Source organism: Trachurus japonicus, chromosome 14 (genome assembly GCF_045865225.1).
Source record: "Trachurus japonicus isolate A0001 chromosome 14, Traja_1.0".
Taxonomy (NCBI): Eukaryota; Metazoa; Chordata; class Actinopteri; order Carangiformes; family Carangidae; genus Trachurus; species Trachurus japonicus.
The window spans coordinates 10120172-10141674 of record NC_140920.1 but is presented as its reverse complement, the minus strand read 5'-3'; the positions used below and the strand labels follow the sequence as shown (position 1 = coordinate 10141674).

Below are 21503 nucleotides of genomic sequence, written 5' to 3'. Positions count from 1 at the left end.
GATTACTAATAGGCCCTATGAATCATGTAGGTAAACCATTAACTGAAATATCTGAGATCTTTGTGATAGATTGTGACACACTTCTCCAAGACAGAGACTAAAGATCATGTCAGAGCCTTGGTTGTGCTTCAATGGCACATAATCCAAAATCAATGTATGGCCTTTGGGGTGGTTTAAAGCCCCACTGCAGAAGAATTGGGTATTTTTGCTCTCTAGGTCCCCCTACAGTTGGAAAGTGAAATACAAGTTGCAAATTGAGCTCCACTCATGGACAGACAGCGGTACATGGACATTTGTTGACAAGCTGAAGTCAACATAAGCAGCAAAGATAACAAAGTCTACACCAATGAGAGTCCACCACCAAGATGGTGTCTTTCTTCGATGTCGGTCTAGCATCCTGTCTTTGTCAAAGTTCCCACCAACAAGCCAATTCAAGATTTCCCCTTGTTTGATCTTTTGATTGGCTACACATCTGATTGACAACATCTTTGGTCTCTTCAGCAAACATGATGAGAATAATGGGCTAGCTATCTTCTAATAGGCTTTATGCAGAGCTCCACTACTTTCTGAACTTAAACAAGCTCCTTTATTTCCTGTCTTACATTATTGGATAAACTGATTAATCCAGGTGTGTCTGACCATTGTTGTGACTGCTGAGGTCAGAGTCAGACAGTCAGTCACAGTCACAATCAGTTTGTCCAATAATGTAAGACAGGAAATAAAGGAGCTTGTTTAAGTTCAGGAAGTAGTGGAGCTCTGCATAAAGCATATAGATCGGCAAGAGGTGTTGATGTTGGCTTTTTGACCTGCTGCTGTAAAGCGACAAATGTTCTCATGAGATGGTGGTTGGTACACTTCCAAATGACTTTGACACTATCATTGTAAGATAATATAGTTCCTACATAGTGTTTCTTTATGATAGATTTGAAAACAGACACCTCTCCAAGACAGGGACTCAAGATCAGGTCAATCTCTCCGTCCTGCTTCAGTAGCAAAGTCAACTGGTTCTGGTACTCGTACTGGTTCTGGTTCTGGTTCTGGTAGCCTACTGGTAGTACTGGTTCTGGTTCTGGTAGCCTACTGGTACTGGTACTGGTACTGGTACTGGTACTGGTACTGGTACTGGTTCTGGTTCTGGTACTGGTTCTGGTAGCCTAAGGCCTTTGGGGTGATTTAACTAAATGGGGGTCTGGGTCCAAGCTGCTGTACAGTCTGTTTAAAAAGTGACAGACCATATTCCTCTATAATAGCCTATTTCACCACTATAAGAAAAAAAAAAAAAAACTAATTTTTTCCTCGGGTGTTTGGAGGGTAAACCCTACATTGCCTGACTAGGGAACTGGGGCTGTACAGTCATTTTCTCTGGGCTGCCAGGGTCGTTACATCACTCCGTGAAGACACGCCTTTTTGGGTGGTGACACAACCGAGGGAAAGTGCTCGGAGGGGGAGGGGTGTCCCGTCGGCAGGCACACAGATAGCAGGCAGCAGCTGCAGCGAGAGGACTCCCGGTACCGCTACTCTGCATTAAAACATTCACATTACGACTTTTAAAGCTCCGAGACACACACAGCGGCAACACACACACGACATCTAAAAATGGTAGACCGCGAGCAACTGGTGCAGAAAGCCAGGCTGGCCGAGCAGGCAGAGAGGTATGATGATATGGCAGCTGCCATGAAATCGGTAAGTAAGGCTTCCTCTCTGGTGACCTTTCCCTTTGGACCTTTAATTTATTATGTGTTTAAAATCATTTCTCATCATGATATCTGTGTGTAAGTGTGAGAAAATGTGCAAATAGGGGGGAAAAAGGGGTAGTTCACCTAGCACTGGGGGCAGTGAGACGCAGACGAGGGGTCTGTGTGTGCCATGGTGTGTTGTTGAAGCACATTTTGACTTAAGCAGAAAAAATTTGGTGTATGAAAGTGCTGATTAAAGAGTGTAATAGTGATAAAGACGCGGTAATGAGAGGGATAGGCGGCTGCTATAGTGGGATTTGGGCAGCATCATTTTTGAACAGGACTGCAGGGCCTATGTGAAGCCTATGCTTCACATTTGCCCCCCCTCGGGCTTTTCACAGCTGTTAGTTAACAAGGTTTGGTTCAGAAGGAGGATCAGGTGAGGTGATTAATGCCCGGTAAATCAAACCGGGGTTTACCGGCTGTGTGTTGCGGTGGGGTTGTGGTTGAAATGCGGACTGTTTGATCTTGGGGCGGTGCCTTTGGCCGGACTCCTTTTTATAAAAAAAAAAAAAAAAAATCCAGCCAGGCTGCGAAAGAACTACGAAAAGAGAGGGGTGAAATAGCGCAGGGAGAGAAATCAGACAGAGACTTGATTTTAAATTTAAATTGTCCTGTGTGGAGCAAAAAAAAAAACGTGGGCTTAACAGTAACTAAAGGAGTATCAAAGGTGGGCATCATGTCGAAAGATGCGCATAGTGGCGGAGCAGAGGACGAGCTATAGGTGGTACCATGATGATGAGAGTGACATCGTAGGCTGCGCTCATGGTCGGGTTCCGGTTTGCATGATGCTCAGCACCAGATAATGATCCAGAGCCGTAACATCGCTGCCTTGTAGCCGGGGTGGAGGTGGTGGTGGTGGTGGAGCAGCATCACCCGGACACTCACTGTCACTGCCCCCCCACTACCACCACCACCCTCCCCTATACCTCTCTGTGTGTACCTCACCGTCACACTTAAAACTGGCGCATTGGAAAGAGCAATGTTGGCTGAAGGTTGATCGCAATCGATTTGCGCAGAAGCGGCGCACAAAACTACGGAGCGTTCACCTTTTTTTTTTTTTCTCCTCCCAGACGTGGGTGTTGGTGGACGGACAGCGTTTTCCAGAAAGCTCTCTAGATGTCATATTGCAGCAAATGCTCGTCTTTTTTCCCCCCTTTCTCTTTCTCTCTCACTCTCACTCTCTCTCTCCTCCTTCTTCTCTCCTGTCTGCGAACTGTAGCATGACGGGCCGCCTGTGTTAATCGATGCTGTGTGGCAACCGCATCCCTGCGTCCTCGACCTCTTCCAGCAGGTTCCCACACAGAGGCGTGCCGCAGCATCTGCCAAGATGCAGCAGCACAGGCCCACCCGTAGTGCACCATTTCATATAGCAGCAGCCTTTTTTTATCACAGCTTCACAAAGGCTGCATGATCTCACTGTACCATCTCTACCTGGCAGAGGAAAGCCTATAGGGATGGTGTGATGTGTAGACAAGGACATTTCATTTATTAGCCATGATGACATCCATGTGGAGGCTCGTAGTGCGTCTGTGGTCACTGGTAGTGGCTTTACGGTGATAATATAAGAATTTATAGCAGATTTCTTCTCTTAATTGATAAAGTCTTGAAGTTTTTTTGTCATAGTTTTATAATTTTCATCTTAAAATGATCCTAGGTGCCCTCATTATATATTTTCATACCTGTTTCTTTCATCACCAAGGCCAGGCCACAGTGTATGCATTGACACTGTGTGTGTTGGACAGTGGTTGTGTTAAACAGCAGAGAAAGCAAAAAAAATAAGTGGCGGCTACTTTTTCGACATCAGCTTCAACTCCAGGAGTCAACAAGTAAACTGTCAGCAGTGTTTAAAGGCCACAGCGTGCTCTGCTCTTTAGGACCAGACTGTTAGCTGTAATGCCAGAGGGGGGCCGGGCTCCACCCCTTCCAATTTATGCCGAGTCAGAGAGAGAGCTGCCCCTCACCCAGCCAGTCTCTCTGCAGCACTGGGCAGCGGGGTGTGTCTGCTGCCTCGCCCATCATTTTTTTTTTTTAAGGGGAATCCCTTGCCACTGCAGGCATGGTAACGGTGCCGGTGGCAACAGAACCAAATAACCGGGATCGCTCAGAACACGACGCTGCTGCACCCAACCTCTGGAGGACTTAAAACGCCTCAGAGAACAGGAACCAGGCACAACCGAAATGAATGATAATGTTGATGGGGCTGCTGTTAGCACTGTACTTCCACCACACCCTACAGTCAGATTAGAGTGGAGGAGATATGAGAGCAGCATGTCTCACTTGTATGTTTCCACCAGCAGCAATAACTACAGTTCCAGATCAATTTAATAAAAAGAAATTGAGATTTTACTGATGGACATTTAAGGGACAGGCTGTTTCACTGCTTGGGCGCTAGAAATCAAAAAGCAGCGACAATCTGTTTGAAAAGATGTCCCGTGTTTTTGAAAACCATTTTTAGGATCTGCTTGTCCTCCTTCTGTCTGCAGGGGATGGACTTGTAACTGACTAGTATTGCAGACCCAGTTGCAGACCAGATCTATCATAAGTTGTGTCACTATTGTTCATTCTTCTTCTAATATGTAGAGCGTAAACTCATAGTGCTTTCTATTGGCATTGGACCAGGAGTCAGGAAATAAATTCAGGGCCTCGGACTCCTGAAAGAAAACAGGAAACAGCTCCTAAAGATGTGAAAAACAACAGATCCTCCATGTTATCAGACACACCACTAAACATGATCCATGTCTCAGTGCGTACAGCAGTGTGGGATTGAATGCTTGGATGCTGTATGTGACAAAATGTACGTGCAGTTTACCATTAATGAAGAATTTGTTTTTTAGAGTCATTTTGGAGCGTGACTGTGAATATTGAATATTCATGTAAGAAGATCTCAGTACTACAGTATGCATATTTGATGAAACTATTACATCATAGTATCCACAAGGGCACGGTGCCTCAGCCCTATGGTACAGTGTGATTCATTTGTAAAGGCTGGCCTAAGAAACCTACATCGATACGCCCGTTTTTAATCTCCAGAAATGTTTTTCCATCAGGGCTTTTGCATGTTGTAGCTCTGTCACTTGACATGAACTGAAATTTATGAATTTGTTTTTGAGTCTCTGTTGCCAGCCTTCACTTTCCGTTCATTTCATCAGGGGAAATTGTCATTCGGCTAATTTATGGTTTAATAATAATGATCATTTCCAGTGCTCACAGACCATCTGCTCAAAAACGATACCAATGCGTTTTGACTATAATCACTCCCTTATGTCTCCTATCTCTATTTGATTAGCTGCTTTTCTATCTAGGTAGCTCTTTTTTTTTAAACTAGCCAGTAGTATTAGTTTAAGTCCACATCTTGATCAAAGCAGGATATGAACCAGTTCATAGTAGATCCCCAGTGATGAAGGTCAAAAAACCATGAATGGTGGTCGTTCCTTGTTGTATCAAAACGTGGAATAATCCACCAATAGACAAGAGTTGTGTCTACATTTTACAGTTTAAATGGAGTCTCTAGGTGAAAGTATGACGGAGCAGTAGGCGACTCCACATCTGACATGTAAGAGCAGCGAGGGGAATACCCTATTTAACCAAATCAAATAACCAACATAAGATCAATCCATAACTACAGTATTATTCACTAATGACTTGTGCCATCTTGCATCTCGTGCATAATCTAGCCATTCATTCCATAAGTGGGAACATGACTGTTACTTTGTATCAGCCTTTACACACACACACTTGCACACACACACTGCTGTGTCTTAGGAAGTGCATGGCACAGAGAGCCAGAGCTTCCATCACCCTTAATGAACTGAATGCATTATTGTCCCATGGAAGTTTGTTCAATGCATTAACAGATACCGTGTTGCAGCTGCACTATACACTGTGCGTATGTGTAATATACATTGACTATGCTTCATAGTGTGGGAGGATTCATTTATTTATTCATTTTTTATTTTTTCAAAAATGGCAGACACTTACGTCTACGTGTGTGTGTAAATGTCAGGCTGTGCAGTAGAATAGTTAATTATCCAGCCGCCGTCATTTGAATGATTTTAAGATAAGCAGTAAGAACAGATGTTTATTCAATAAGGCGTTTCCCACACATACACAAGTGTGTAATCACCGATATAGCCCAGTCCCAGGCCATATGCTCCGTGTCTGTATCTGTACCAGTCGTGATCCAGGAGGTCCCACAGGACCCAATGCAAATGTTGTGAGCGCAGAATATGTTTGCTCCAGTGTGGGCGGGTCTGAGTGGTCAGCATCTTTCATTCCAGGACGACTGTGGAATTGAATTGTGAAATAAATATATGACAGGCTGTTATTGTTAGACTTAACTATCCGTGTACTGTAAATGCAGCGCATGAAGCCGTACACCACCACACACTGAAATAAAATAACTATTAGTTGTGTCCTCTCCTGGATGCCAGTAACATAACATTGCCAGAAAAACACCATCGCTGCTACTCTGTGGTCTGACACTCCAGCATCTGATCCGTCTGTTGCCATGGGAAACAACATAAGTTCAGTGGGGAAAAAAAACATGGGAGTTCATCCATAATGTTTTCAGCCATGGATCTTTGGGCTACCTGTGTCTTATTTCTGCAGCAGGACACATTTCCAATAGAAATCATTGTTGTGTGCAGGAAAGATGAGAATCTCCACAGGGGTGGGTGTGAGTGGGATGGTGCAGCTTGTGGGAGATATCTCCCAAGATCAAATGAGATTTCACAAAATGTCTCCAAATGTGGCCATGATGTGAATGGAAGACTGAGTTTTTATAATTTGACACCTATGCTGTGCAGCGTATCAGATACAGGCAGCGTGATAAACTAGGAAAGAAAATGTTTTTTTCTTCGCTCAGTTTCCATTTCCTGTTTTAGTTCATCCTCATCGTCCTCGCGTTGCAGTTTCTCTTCAAACCTCGTGTGTTTTTTGAACATGCTCCTAAATCTCAGTCCAATTATGAATGCAGCCAGTGTCATCTCAAGACGTTTTCAGGAAGTCCCGCAATGTGTCTTGACTCAGTGTTGAGTCACAAAGGCACTACGAAGAACACCCACCTTTACCCACCTACACACTCTATCATCAGGTTCATTTTACACCAAGAGCCTCACTTTCATCTGCAGCAGGATGTGCACAACTGAGCTGAGTGATAATCCTCCAAGTTCAACAACACCTAATTATCTTGCAGCATCTTTCAGTTGCTCTGATGTCTGCTTTTCCTTTCGCTTGCTCAATTTAACCGAGCGTTGGGGACGTTAATGCAAGCGGCATCATAAGGCGTCACGTTGCCATTGACCTTCAGTTTTGTTTAAGTTCAGCAGAGAGGAAGGACACCTGAAAGAGAAGCGGAGAGCTTTCTGTAGCTGCTGGAAACATCTTCTCACCCTGGAGCATGAGCAGTTGTAAAGACACATGTCTAATTGGAGGATTCACATTTCTCCCCCAGGAGTTTGTGTTTGAACATTTAGGAAATTACCAAACTGCCAAAACATCTTTTATACAAGTCTAAATGAATGCCACCTTGTGACTTCTTTTTAATAGTAAACCAAAGAAAAGTAATGTTGGAATAAAGTATTTTGCCTGAAGCATTTGCATGGCCAATTAAAAAAAACAAAAAAAAACAAAACGATTTTGTTACTTTGCTAGCCTTCTTCCTTTTGCTACACATTGTTGCATTTGCTTGTACATTACTACTGTAGTAACAGCTGTTGACTGTGCACAGACAGAATAATGGGAAACCATTGGCACGATGTAAATTTTTACCACATGTGCATAAATTCATACGAAGGATCGCTCCACAGCACCACCAGTGGACACACACTGCACAAAGACAACTTGATGCTGTCTGTGTTTTGACATGTAAACCCACTATCACAAGAAACATTCGAAACTGTGGTCATGCATAAGAAGAAGATTTTTTTTCTAGATGTCATTGTGGGACTCGTCCATAGCTTGACTCTATAATGTTAATACTGTACTATTCACAATAACACAGTGGTTGTCTTGAGAAAAGAAAACAGTTCCCTCTGCTGTAACTTTTTGTTGTATAATCATTTTCTTTTCTGGTAAGCTTTCGAAGGCATCAACCTGTGAACACAAATGCACCTCTTCCTGGATTTGAATTTCACTGTCTCACCAGTACCTGAGGCAACACGTCCTCACCAACACAGACTCTTTTCATTTCAAAAAAAATAAATTTAGGGCAGTTTTCGGTCTGGACGCCCACTCAAAGTCAAAATCTCCTCCTTCAGCATTTAAGTTTCTATTCATAGATGTACGGGATGAGATGTGGCAGCGGTGTCTGCCTGCCAACATATAGTACCCACAGTTACATTCCTTGGGTTGAACTGTAGTAGTGACAGTGACACAGTTACCAGGACAGCAATGCTCTCTAGGTATTGGCAGGGTCAGCAGGAACTCAGTGACACTGTTTTAGAAATATTAGTCTTTACTCAACCTTAAATAATCATAATATATTTTCAGTTTCTTTCCTACTTTAAATTTTACCAGGTTATTTTGCTTTTATTTTGCTCTTGAATTTAATATTTATAGAAGTTGCAGCTTTATTGCTTTGGCGCTTTGATGAGGGATGTTTATTGGGGATTTCATGCACCAGAATAAGTTCACAGGGTTATTACCTGACATGAGTAGTATGCAAAGAAGGATTTTGATGAGACCTGAGTTCCCTACTAGATGGGCCGACTCTAAAAATACAAATGTGACACACTGTTTCCCTGACACCGTCTACGACAAAGTATTAGTAATGCAGCTACCCAATAATCCCAGCACTGTCACTGCTAGTAGTAATACTGTTAGTCAGTATGTGATGAGGCTGTAGTGACATCAGACTGTGATCTGAAAATGAAGAATTGACTGAAATCCTAACAATATGATTAATTTATATGCACCTGATGTGGCTTCTTAGTAATTATATAACAGGGAAACATTCATATGAACAAATAGCAGAATGACATCTGTTCTTTTTCTGTATTATCATACTGTCATAACCCTTTAGTGGTCTAGAGACTTTTTTCCCCCACTATTGGTCACATTATCTGTAGTCTGTTGTTTTTAAAGCTTCAGCTGCATTAACTAGCGTTTGGCCTCTCCAGTCTAATCAGGTCTGCACATCGTTCTCATTTATTTTGCATGATCACCATTCTGTGTGTCTGTGTTTTTGGATATCGACCGTTATTGCAATAAAATCTATCATATGTGGTAGCATAGCAACAAGGAGCTACCTGTAGCTCGGTCTCCACCACCGCCATTACTAAGACATGCACATACACGGCCTTGCATCCCCCTTTTCTTTTAGTGTCAGGCTCTTTGTAGCCAAATCAGCTAGCCTCCTATTCACACCGCCAGTGACGTCAGGTAGTCCACGGCGCCTTTGTGCTCCGCTACCAGAAAGAGGGTCAGCGGGGGGGTTGTCACATCAGGTTAGGAGACCGAGAGCAAATGAGCAGGGAAAAGACAGAAGGAAAGCGTGGAACAGGAAGAAAAATGGGGATCTGAGGGACTGTGGCAAGCCTTCATTAGCCTCCCCCAGCCCTGCAGCTCTTACTGTTTGTCTCCTGTGGATATTAATGGCCATGCAGAGAGCTGTCAAAGAGGAAGTTATTGATTGTCCTGCCTGGCCTTTGTTTGTATTAACACTCAGTTGTTTAGAAGTTTGACTGCCTTGTGTAAGGATGAGTCACGAGAGAGCAGGCGCAATTGATGAGCTTTATGGGTAGACAGAGCTCCATTGTCATCCCTGCACCACAGCTTCCGTCAGGGCTTTCTGCTCACCCTGCAGCCCTCTGGAACAATGGCAGCCATGTTTTTACAGACAGCGTTGTTTAGGCCTCGTTTTTCTGACCTCTCTGCTGCTCCAGTGCTGACCCAGTCTTCTGGTTACGTTCGCTTTAGGTCAGATACTCGTTTACCCTAATTGTAATTTAATGGACTGAGGTATAGAGCAGTATAGGCTTGGCCTCAGGAATGACTAATGGGGGGGAGGCAGGGTGACTTTCTCCCCGGCTTGTAAGTAGGATAATTATGCAACGGATACCATTTTCCTGTTTGCTAGTACAGAGGTTATTTAAGTTATGACTGTTGTAAATTTTTACAATGTTTTCTGTGGAGACACTCCTTAGTGAGCACAAACACAAACGTCTCCTGTCCTGCTGGAGGTCCTGTAGAGGCTGCATTGTACACTGACGTGGAATAAAGACAGATGGTTGATTCATCAGAGCTTTACAGAACAATTCACTTGATAGATTTGGTCGTACGGTGGTGATAAATGAAACGTCCACGTAATGTCTGGTACGGACAGACATACACCGAGATGCTGGTGTTATTTTTCTTTCTTTAAAGAGACACTGAGGAGTTTGTTTTTGGTTATAAAAGAGTCTCATTTTAATGTGGATTAATCTACATTACCCACACTTGTTAATGGGTGCATTTTCGATAAATCGTTTTGTCTTTATAGTTATTTTGATATTATTATTTAGTGGTCGACTCGCCCCGCATTTCCTAGTTTCAGTTTCCTGGACGCTGCCCAGCGGGTCATGGGAATAACGCTGCCGGATCAATAGTTGGCATCGTTTATGGTCGGAACTACGACGGTTATCTGATCGTCTTCAAACCTCCGACTTTCATTCTTCATGATTGAAAACAAATTGGCAAATATTTTCGCTTTCGTCCGTCTTGCGTCGGTCCAAGAATTTCACCATGCACGCAGTGGCTCATGGGAAATGTAGTGTGAAAACCACTTGGCTTTCCGAAACTCCTCGTAGTCCCTTTTTAAATAGAAGTCCATGGTAAGTTCATCTGAAATATTAGATTTTGTTGTAATTAGAATAAAATCAGTCGGGTTCATCATCTGGTGACCATGAACATCTACAAACTAGTCCACCGCCACACAAGTGAAGCAACTTTCATGAGGCTGTACCTCAGCATGCGAACTCGCTCATAATCAAGGCGTAATCATGCCATTTGTTGAGATGTGTCACTGTGAATCATACATTAAAGCCGACAGTTCATTGGTGTTGTAGAAAGCTCATGGATTGTGGTTCACCCAGCACAGTGATGTTTTTAGTAAAGAGACGGGGCCGACAGACAGACTGTCTGGCTGACGTCATCCTGAAGTGAAAAAGGTTCGCTTGCGGTTTTGCTTGCAGTCCTCTCATGTTTCCCACTGTAAGAGCTGGTTTAAAGGTGTGAGATGTGAAGCGCTTGTTTGCGCCTCATCCCCCACACCCACAGCGCTGCAGCTTCCTCCTCCTCCTCCTCCTCCTCCTCCTTACCATCAGCCATGTCAGCATCCTCAGCATCTGAAGCTCCGTAGCCAGTGTCTCTCCAGCAGAGACAATATGGTTCTCACAAACAAAGCAGATTTCACAGTTGCCATGGAAACAGCGGAGATTGCATCAGAGATTTGCTCTTTGCCCTCTGCTTGCGCTCTTTGACAGTTCAAGTAATCTTACTGATGAGTGTGTCCAGGTCTGCAGCTTTTTGACTGTGCAGCGCTGAGCTCACAGGATCACAGAGAGAGAGAGAGACGGGTGTAGACGCATGTACGGGCTGATGTATGCTGCCGAGAATGAGTTTATCAGATGAGCACACGATTAGTCATACGTCTGTGTCAATAGAGACTGTAGTAACAACTGCAACATGGATTAGCAGCTACCATATGCCTCTGGAGCCAAACTATGGCCGAGTGACACGGCTGCTGGCTCATGGTGACTGTGATGTACCTCAAAGGTCACGGGATTAAGCTTCTACTGTGTCAGTGTCCTTGAGCAGGACACACACACACACACACACACACACACACACACACACACACACATACACACGCATACTGTAGGTCCTATCATGCACTACAACCTCTGGGGAATATTTGTCTCATGTGTTTCAACAGTGACATGTCAGTGCCCCTCTAACACAGTGGGAGCAGAGTGTGACACCCCGGGGGTTAGGAGATCAGTCAACAACCAAACATGCAGTAGTAGTTTTTTTTTTTTTTTGGCCTCGTCTACAACAGAGCTCAAACAGCTGGTTGCTCTGTCCACCGATTGGTCCAAACTGAAATATCTTCACTATACAACATCTGTAGGAAGGGTGGTCATGATATTCTGTGCAGACGTTCATTGTCCCTAGTGGATGGATCTTGTTGCCCTTGGTGATCCTCTGATTTTTTGTTCAGGATCACCATGTATGATTGATGAGTTTTTATTAATAGCCATAGCATGGATTTCCATACCAGTCAGCACTGGTATGTCTTCTAATGAAGCCTGACTTCTTATGTACCATCACCATTAGCTCATAGTTTAACTTTACTGTTAAATCATAGTCAGAAATAACTCTACTGACTTTGGTATCCCCCAATTATTTTGCAACATCATGTGGTTGTGTTTGAATTAGATACAATTAAACCGTAGGATGAACCATAATAACTTGACCAATACCTGCAAAACTCATTGCTTCCAGAAGAGATGTCATTAAAACATTATCATGCCAATATACTAAAATTAGATGATGAGCCTGGGCCTAGTATACCTGTTTGAGCACATTAGCATGCAGATGTTAGCATTCCCAAAACAATGTTGTGCATTGTGAGGGTCAAAAGTAACTCTACTGCTTTTTTGTGTGTTTTTATACATGTAACAAACAGTTTTAAACGCAGAGTGTAATTTTGTGTTGACGGATATAGTGCCCAGCGAGGGCATTGTGAAGAGCTGTTCCACATGATCGGCTGGGGCCCCCTGCTCTGGTATGCTCATGCAACTGAATTCTGCGCTGAAAAAGAAAGTAACAACAGGCTTTATACTCCGAAAAGGTCTGTAAAGATACATCTGCTGCACAGTCCCAGTGGGGTATAAAGGATTAAATCCTCCAGCCAGACACAGGCCTGTCAAAACAAAACAAAACCAGCTTTCAGACCCTCGGACAGCCAATCAGGAGTCACCTCAGAGGATGATGTCAGTTCTACTGGAGGCGCGGCTTTCCCTGCTGGATGCAGGGACTGTTGTCTTGGGTGTTGTAGAGTTTGTCTGAGGCGTCTGTGACAGAGAGTTATAGCTTTGTATTTATTTACTTATGTCATTGTGCACCATGTAATTGCTGTTACAGATCATGTGCGTAGAGCATTTAATAGTTTTTTTTATGTTTTACGAGTTGTTTGTCCAGATATGTGATGTAATCATGAGTTTACAAAAAGACACGCTAATGCTCACATGTCTTTCCTCCCTTGTGTTCAGGTCACAGAGCTGAACGAGGCGCTATCCAACGAGGAGAGGAACCTCCTCTCCGTGGCCTACAAGAACGTGGTCGGGGCGAGGCGTTCATCCTGGCGCGTCATCTCCAGCATCGAGCAGAAGACGTCGGCCGATGGCAACGAGAAGAAGATCGAGATGGTGCGGGCCTACCGGGAAAAGATCGAGAAGGAGCTGGAGGCCGTCTGCCAGGACGTGCTCAACCTCCTCGACAACTTCCTCATCAAGAATTGCAACGAGACGCAGCACGAGAGCAAAGTGTTCTACCTGAAGATGAAGGGCGACTACTACCGCTACCTGGCCGAGGTGGCCACGGGGGAGAAGAGGGCCGCGGTCGTGGAGTCCTCCGAGAAGTCCTACAGCGAGGCCCACGAGATCAGCAAGGAGCACATGCAGCCCACCCACCCCATCCGCCTGGGCCTGGCTCTCAACTACTCCGTCTTCTACTACGAGATCCAGAACGCCCCGGAGCAGGCGTGCCACCTGGCTAAGACCGCCTTCGACGACGCCATCGCCGAGCTGGACACCCTCAACGAGGACTCCTACAAAGACTCCACTCTCATCATGCAGCTGCTACGAGACAACTTGACGCTGTGGACGAGCGACCAGCAGGACGACGAGGGAGGAGAGGGCAACAATTAAAGAGTCCAAAACCTCATTCTGCCAAAACAAACACGCGCGCTCACAAATGATGACAAAATAATAATAATAGTTAAAAAAAAGTTCTTAGAAATTTAAAAAAAAGGGAGGGTGGGAGGGGGCAGTGGAACATCAGCGGCCAATTTAGCTGATGGTACTAACGCGGCTGCTGTTCTTTATTTTTCCACAAATTAAAAGTGAAAAAAAAAAGTAGGAGGAGGGAAGACAATTTTAGTTTGAGAAATAACATACAATTAAAAAATAATAAAAACAATGAAACCCCCTCCTTGATAGCCTCTGCAGCATTTGCCAAAATACCACTTTAGAAGCAAGAGGTATGTCATTCATCACAGTGTGACTATTGGGTAACGGTACCTTCACACTGGCAGAGACTGGTCTTATCGCGCAAATGAAGCTGAGCTGTCTTATTGTATTTGGTGAGGGAGGAGCATTCAGAAATTGAGTTCCGATGCTTGAGCAACAAGAAAATTAAAGTAACCTTGAATGTCATGGCCTTGCTTCGTGAGGGAGAGAAAGACAGACAGACAGACGGATGGACAGAGGGATAGAGAGACGAGAGAGAGAGAGAGAGAGAATGAATGAGAGAACAGACAGGTTACAGACGGGAGGTGAAGACGGCTTTTAGGGGTGTCGAACTCCATCGCGTAACTTCAAAACGTACCCGACATCTTTAGTTGCACCACACTACAGTACGATCTCTGAGTGAGAAGCAGGTTGTCTCTGTTATTGAAGATAACATAAAAAATGTTTTTGTTTGCTTTGTGTCAGGTATGTGTCCAGCTCAGTCACACACAGTCATACTGTAACTAAAAATACAAATTCATAAAGTAAAAAGTTAGTGCAGCTTGTCCCTCTCATGTGCTGATGTGCTTTATTGAATAAATTAACTGTTTTTGGACACCTAATTCTTATTGTCAGTATTGTTGTTGCAATAACAACTACTATTGGGTCCTTATGCGTATAGAAAACAATCTGATTCACAAAAAAATCCAGATAGCAAAATTTTCAAAACGGATGGAAATGATGAAACAATAAGCGAGTGCACCCTTATTGTCCAGTTATGCTATCTTCATAACGAGCAGTAGGATCTGTGAAACGGCACCCGGAGCCACAGACTTGATTAGTGAACTCAGTACAATTTGTGGATAGAGCACATGCAATGTTAAGTGGAAGCTCTAAAAGCAGATTTGAGGTTTGTGGATTTACGTTGTCTTCAGTTTCTTCTTGGTCAAGAAATGCACTTGCCTATTATACTGTTTCTTCAGTGTAAGATGATAACTGCTCCAATATTCTCCATAATACAATATTGTGCATGCTGGTGATGTATTTATACAGTAGCTACAATTTATTAACTTATACTGTAGATGTTATGTATTCATATGAACATGGAATTACTAGACCTTAATCAGATTATTTTCTATTTATTTCTTTTTATTGCGATTGTTAGCTAGCTTATTTTAATCTGTGTTTTCTTTACTCCATTTGCTGAAGTACGCTATACCAAAACAGTGATTGTTAACAATAAATTGATCTGTTACGGACATCGCTATGGTGACATGCAGTTCTTGGCTATAGGGTGGAGAACAGATATCGGCTTGTGATATTCGACAGCGGGGGTTTCAGATGTTCTCTGATTAACTAATTAGTCACAAGAAAATCAGGATATGAAAATACAGAAGATAAAAATAACCTGGCTACATTTGGTGTACAGTAAACACAACCCAATAAAGTGAAATGAAGTCTATTTTGTGCCATGAAGGAAATGTTTTCAGTGCACCAAGTGCTGTCTAGCACCTTCCTCATCCAACACTGCACAGACTCACACATCCACCTCTCAGTCAGCACAGATGTCATGTTTCAGTGAGGACAATGGGTGGAGGAAAGATTCAAGGGAAAGTAACAGAACGACAAAAACAAAGTGTGTAAGTATCAGCAAGAAATGTGCTAGAAAAGAACAGAAAACAGAAACAGTTCATCTTCCTGTCAGAGCCCTCATGTTCCCAAAGATGTTTTATTTTGTCTTTAGTACAAGATTGTGCTCACAAAATGATGATTTTGTACAATGAGATATTTTTGTTTGATTTTGGCTTCTGTTCAGGTCAAAGGTCGTTGCTCCACCACAGATATTTCTACTTCTATTTGGGATTTCTCTCACTATCTGTTACTGTAGCTACAGTTTGTCTGCCAACTCAACCTTCTCATCTTTCTTACTGGAACATGCAGCCGTGTGCTCATTAAATCCAATTTCCAGAAAATGCTCAAGGGAAGTAAAGGTACCTAATATACTTTCCTCAATTACCGGTGATCAACTTAATGTGTGAGGGAACATTTACAATTCACTGACTTGGCAAAGATTAATTGAAGAACCACTTATCTAGCTGCTCTTCACTCTTCTCTGGCACAGACGAAAAAGTGATCTGAGTAAACTTGGGCTTCAATCAGTAATGCTTTTACCTCTTTTCATTTCCTGGACTTAAAGTCTTTTATACAGATTATACTGTAGAATGAATTGTGTGATATTTTGACATGACAACAGTTACTTTTAACATTTTGATAAAATATAATCTAAAGAAGTTTGAAAACAACAAATAGAAGTTAATTATTAATATAAATGAATTCTTAAAATAGTTAATGTCAGATAGATTATGGCACTTTTCATAAGTGGGATCACAAAATGGAGAAAGCCCTACATAGTTGGTATTCAAAAGGAAAGAAAGAAAGAAATTCAATAATGTAGAACTAGATCCAGTCCTCATTGTCCTTTTCTATCATCTCTAAGAGGTGAAGAGCCACTTCAATGTAAATTTCACCAAAGTTACATGAATCATATTTCAAGAAGATCCAATAGTTGTTTAAATATTTAACTCAAAAGCATAAATGTTAATCGATGCCAGAAGAAAAGTCAGAGGATCACCAAAGTCACTAGATTTAACCTCTGTAGACCATGAATGTCTACAGCATTTCTGTAACTCTAACCCATCCCTGCTGCTGAGACATTTCAAATCAACTTGTTTAATCATAATCTCAATGTATTCAAGACCTTGATTACTATGCAACTCGAGAGGAAACAAGGGGCTGTCATCTGAGTCAGGAGTCCAGGCCGTCACACTGGGACAGAAACATCAACATCTCATCATGAAGGTCTCATCATTCTAAATGTCTATGCAGGTAAGTCACCTTAAAAAGAGGAAATGCCTTGAGCGCCATGAACACATTTCAAGAACCAGGAATGGCTTCAGACACAGAGGGAGAACTAATTAATCAACACCCTCTTATCTGATTGGACTACTCCTGCTGTAAGGTAGTCTCACCAGCCAATCGTTGCCTGTTGCTAAGGAGAAAAAAAAGCCCACCACCTGCTCTCATCCGCGCTGCCCAGAGGTCCCCAGTCCACACACTAATGATGAGAGAGCTTCTGTGAATCTAATCATCTAATCCATCATTTATTAAAATCATATGCTGACATTTAAGGAGCCCGTGGTTGCACTTTGATGCAGCTTTTAGTTTGCTCAGGACATAGTTATTAGATTTGGAGGATTAAATGTCATTAAAGAGACGGTTTGCACCTCAATTATACGGTAGAGTCACGCTGCAGAACCAGATTCACAGCAGCTTCATTTACATCTGAACATAGTCATGCTTAAACGTGGCCTGTGGTCGTCTCAGATCAGGTCCAGATTGTACTGCAGGGTGCAGGATTGAGCTAAACCAAACAATATTATTCTCCTGTCAGTTTGTTGATGTGACCTGTGCTCAGTTGAGTCCGTGTATAACCAAGTTAAAACAAAGTCTGGATCCCCAACTGCCTGAGAAACTCAACTGTGTGCTTCTTTTGCATAAAGCAGATAAAACCACCACAGTTCAGCTGTATTAAAAAGCTAAAAAAAAGCTAATGAACATTAATAACTGGTCAGAGTGGTTCATGTGGTGATTGTGTTTATGTTGTAAATCTTTGAGGGGAAAAAGCAGATTTTATGAATGAACCCGGAGTATTCAGCAAAAGTAGTAGAGCAGTGATTTGTGATGAGGATTTGCTGTCACATAATATGAATTTATATAGATATTCATCTGTGAACATGTGATAATTTAAGAAGAAGACTAATAAAGAAGGCTTGCAGTGTGAATATGAGTAACGACCATGTTGTGTACAGTATGAAACACATACACAAGACTAGTGGTTCCTGTTTAAGATTCCTGATATTTGTCAAATTTTGCAGTGAATTTCAAATTTCCCCATAGTCAAGTGTAAAGAAAGAAAAAAAAGAAAAATCCATTACATTTCTTTTTTTCCCCACATTTTTTCCCTCATTATTTTGGCTATAAAATGACCAGAAAACAGTTCCACCACAAGTCATGTGTCAGGATGAAACATGAGAACATCTAAATTGTTGTAACTAGTAACATCGGTCCCAAAACGAGCCATTAACCACCATCCTTCTTTGTCATTGGAGACATTTTGAGATGTAACTGCAGGAGAAGCACTGGTGTAAATAATATATTTTCATGGTGGCTGGCTGGCTGCATGCGCTCCAGGGCCTTGGTATTGTACACGCTGACTCACTGTTACAACTTACTGTGACACATTGTTAATGTTATTACCAACACTTCTACATTTCCTGTGACCACAGTCAAAAAGTCTGCGTGAAAAGGTCTATTAAAATAAGGAAACTAAACACACACAATGTTGTGGCCTAATGATTAATAAACCAATAGTAATTTTTATGTTGGCTGAGTGTAGATAAACCAAAGCAGCCTCAGATACACATTTCTCTACAGTGAAGTACTCATTTATTTTACATCATTTTTCTGTCTTGGTGGTGAAAGTCAGTGTTCATTGTATTAAAGTAAAATCATTTATTGTCACACTAGTGGAATTTTTTCTTGAAGAATCTGTGTATGCACTCGTCCCTGGGTGGAGGAGAAGATGTAGAGACGTCCAATCAGCAGCCTGGTCACTGGTCGTGCTTCACGTGAGACAGCTCCCTGGTTTTACGGCCTGAATAGCTCTTGGATTGATGGGGATTGGCATGAATAATTTAGACCTGCATTTTAGTGGAAGGAAATGGTGACTCATGGAAGTGGAAAAGCTGAAATACTAAGTGGTTTAGAGACTGCTGCTGCCGCTGCTGCTGCCTCATTTTAAGCTCACTGTGGCTCTGTATACATACAAATGTAAGCACACAGGCTTAACGCAAGAAGGAATATGATACATCATACATTTTCAATTGTGTATTTTACAATATGTATATTATGTGTTATAGAAAATGGCTCAGATAAAGCCAATTGATAAGCTTCCTGTTAGTCACTAGGTCTGAAACCATGGGGTGGGGGGGTGGGGGGGACAACACCAGTCCACGTCCGCTATCTACAACATGCTGGAGGCTCAGTGCATAGCAGAGCGCTCTATAAATAGACCTCCCCTGCAGCTTTGGAGTCAAGAGTAGAGTTAGTATGTGCATTAGTGGGCTGGCATGCACCACGAATGACTACAAGTTGACAGGGGGGAAGAAAAAGAAGTGATGAAAACAACCAGCCATGCAGTCGGTACGTCACCAGTTGTGTCGCTGCATCTTTCATTTCCTCCTGCAGTGATGAGGGAGATTAGCAGAATTACACGTAGAACAGGTTTAATATGCAGCTCAGCAGTGTATTGATTGAGTCCTCAGCTCATATGGTTTGTTGATGTAATTTTCAAATGCTGCCCCCTGGTCTATAGTTCATGTGGATGATGATTATTATATAAACAGTTCCACACAGGACACACTTTTTTAGTCTTGAGAGTTTTCTAAATGAGCTAACAATATTCAGGGACATTATATTACATAGGCGCACTAATCCAAATCTGTCTCTCGGCTGTCTGATGAATGCACAGGAATATTTAATGAAAGGAGATATAAGATTTATGTGACTCTTGTATGGGCATCATGGCAGTGATAAAGAACAGAGCTCATGCACGGGGTCAAACTCTCTCTGGGAAACTACAAATCTGCACATACTGTACAGTACATTCATAACTGTAACAGATAATGAATTTCTCTTCAGGGATTAATAAAGTAATTTGTATTTGTATCGTTACTATTTCCCAATGGATTTTAATGGTTTGCCCATGTAGAATGTCCTCAAACACATTTTAGACGTGTGAATTAAAGAAAATTCTACTTTATATAATATATTGTAGCTTTATCATTAGGCTGTGCAGCAGGTTTATTATAATACAGGATGTGCTATATATGTGGTAACTAATATATTACTTAGAGAAGGTCCTAACTTGACATTAACTGTGAATTTACATAAATCTGCTAAATATAAACACAATTGCATTTAACATTTAGTAGGATATTTATTTTTTGTTTGTTAACAACTTTGATAGGCAATGAATAAAGCGAATAAAGGGGCTATGGCTGTCAATCTCAGCTCATTTCATTATCAATTATATTACCATTCAGTTTTAAGAGTTTAATTTTGTGACACCACCTTGGTCTATTAACTTGTGAAATATGAATTACACAACTAATCAACATGATTACCAGCAAACATATGCCCATGGGGCGCATGGGCCTGTCCACATAAAGCCAACAGGGCCTAAGAAGGGGAAATGGCATGTGGGCAAACCTGTGTGGGGTCCACATAGGATTTGTAGGCCTATGGGTTTTGCTCTGCCCACAGTAAACCCATAAATCCCCACAGTGGGCCTTCACACACAGCCGTGCTAGCAGCTCTACGGGACACAGTCAAGTTTTGAGGTAAATGCTAACACGAGAGCTAACTTTACGGTGGTAAAATGCATAGACATATGGTAAAATGCTTATGTGTAGCTAGCAGGTAATGTTTGCCATGTTTAGCATCTTGCTAGTGTTAATTAGCATTTTTAGCTGCAAACACTCATTTTTAACTGATGGGAAGGACATTAGTTTTAGTTTGGTTTGGTTAAAAAATTAAATATGTGAAATCTGAACTGATGCTGGATTCAAACAATCAATGTTTTCACAAAACCACAAATGCAAAACTTATTTTCATGCTAGAGGGAAAGTCAGGGGCCAAACAAGGTTGTGGGTGTGGCTTAAAAGTATAAACCATGGATTAATAAGTAATATGATCATTATTTGCTCCTTTACTCACACACTGTTTAGCTCTAACTGCCTCTGTAATATTCTCACTCCCCACTAGCATCCATGGTGCAATTGTTTTAAGTGACCTTGCTCAGTCAAGAGTAAAGAGCAAGTCTCCATCAATTATGTATCTATGTGTGCATGAATAATTCACCGCAGACATGCTGTATTATGCAATTTTGGGAGTTGTTACACATTTCAGTGCAGATGCACGGTAAAAACATACACATTTTACTTTATCTTATGCGTCAACTGCTCTATGACAGAATTTATGAAAAACTCAATTATGAATATCTGAATATAACATTGCTGCATGTATGCTAGATGATAATAATATGGTTATGACATGAAATGAACTCCTGCTCAGTGTTAATTCTATACTGATTGGCCGTATGGGGGCGCTGTAACGTCAGGATACAATGTAAAAGCAGTGCTTTAGAGACCATTGTTGCAATATTAATGAAGCCTTGTCCATTTTGGCTCAGTGTTAGGATCTCACTCACTCACTCGCTCGTTTGTACTTGCTCTCTTTTGCATGGTTGAGCCTCAAATGTATGATTTAGCCGAAGATAGCGCGTCATTAAGAAGCTTAGCCTTCCCCTATCTTCCTGTTTCCAGACTGATGATAAATACAGCTGCTTCACTGACACATTGAAGCTGAGATATCATTTTGCCACCATGCAAACAAACAACCACAATTTGTATGAAAAATAATAAGAGACTCAATA

General features: G+C 42.1%; 1 protein-coding gene across 1 annotated transcript; it reads left to right on the top strand.

Moving 5' to 3' along the window:
- The first annotated feature begins 1424 nt into the window (after positions 1 to 1424).
- ywhag1 (3-monooxygenase/tryptophan 5-monooxygenase activation protein, gamma polypeptide 1) lies at positions 1425 to 15207 on the top strand. The gene is made up of 2 exons (XM_085797394.1): positions 1425 to 1683; positions 12992 to 15207. The coding sequence occupies exons 1-2, from the start codon at positions 1597 to 1599 to the stop codon at positions 13646 to 13648; spliced, it is 744 nt and encodes a 247-aa protein (XP_085653520.1). The 5' UTR covers positions 1425 to 1596; the 3' UTR covers positions 13649 to 15207.
- Positions 15208 to 21503: the final 6296 nt, after the last annotated feature.

Excerpts from the sequence above, each read along its gene's own strand:
- ywhag1 (XM_085797394.1), top strand. The coding sequence starts at position 1,597 with ATGGTAGACCGCGAGCAACTGGTGCAGAAAGCCAGGCTGGCCGAGCAG. Across the intron at positions 1,684-12,991 it reads TGGCAGCTGCCATGAAATCG|GTCACAGAGCTGAACGAGGC; the intron begins GTAAGTAAGGCT and ends CCTTGTGTTCAG.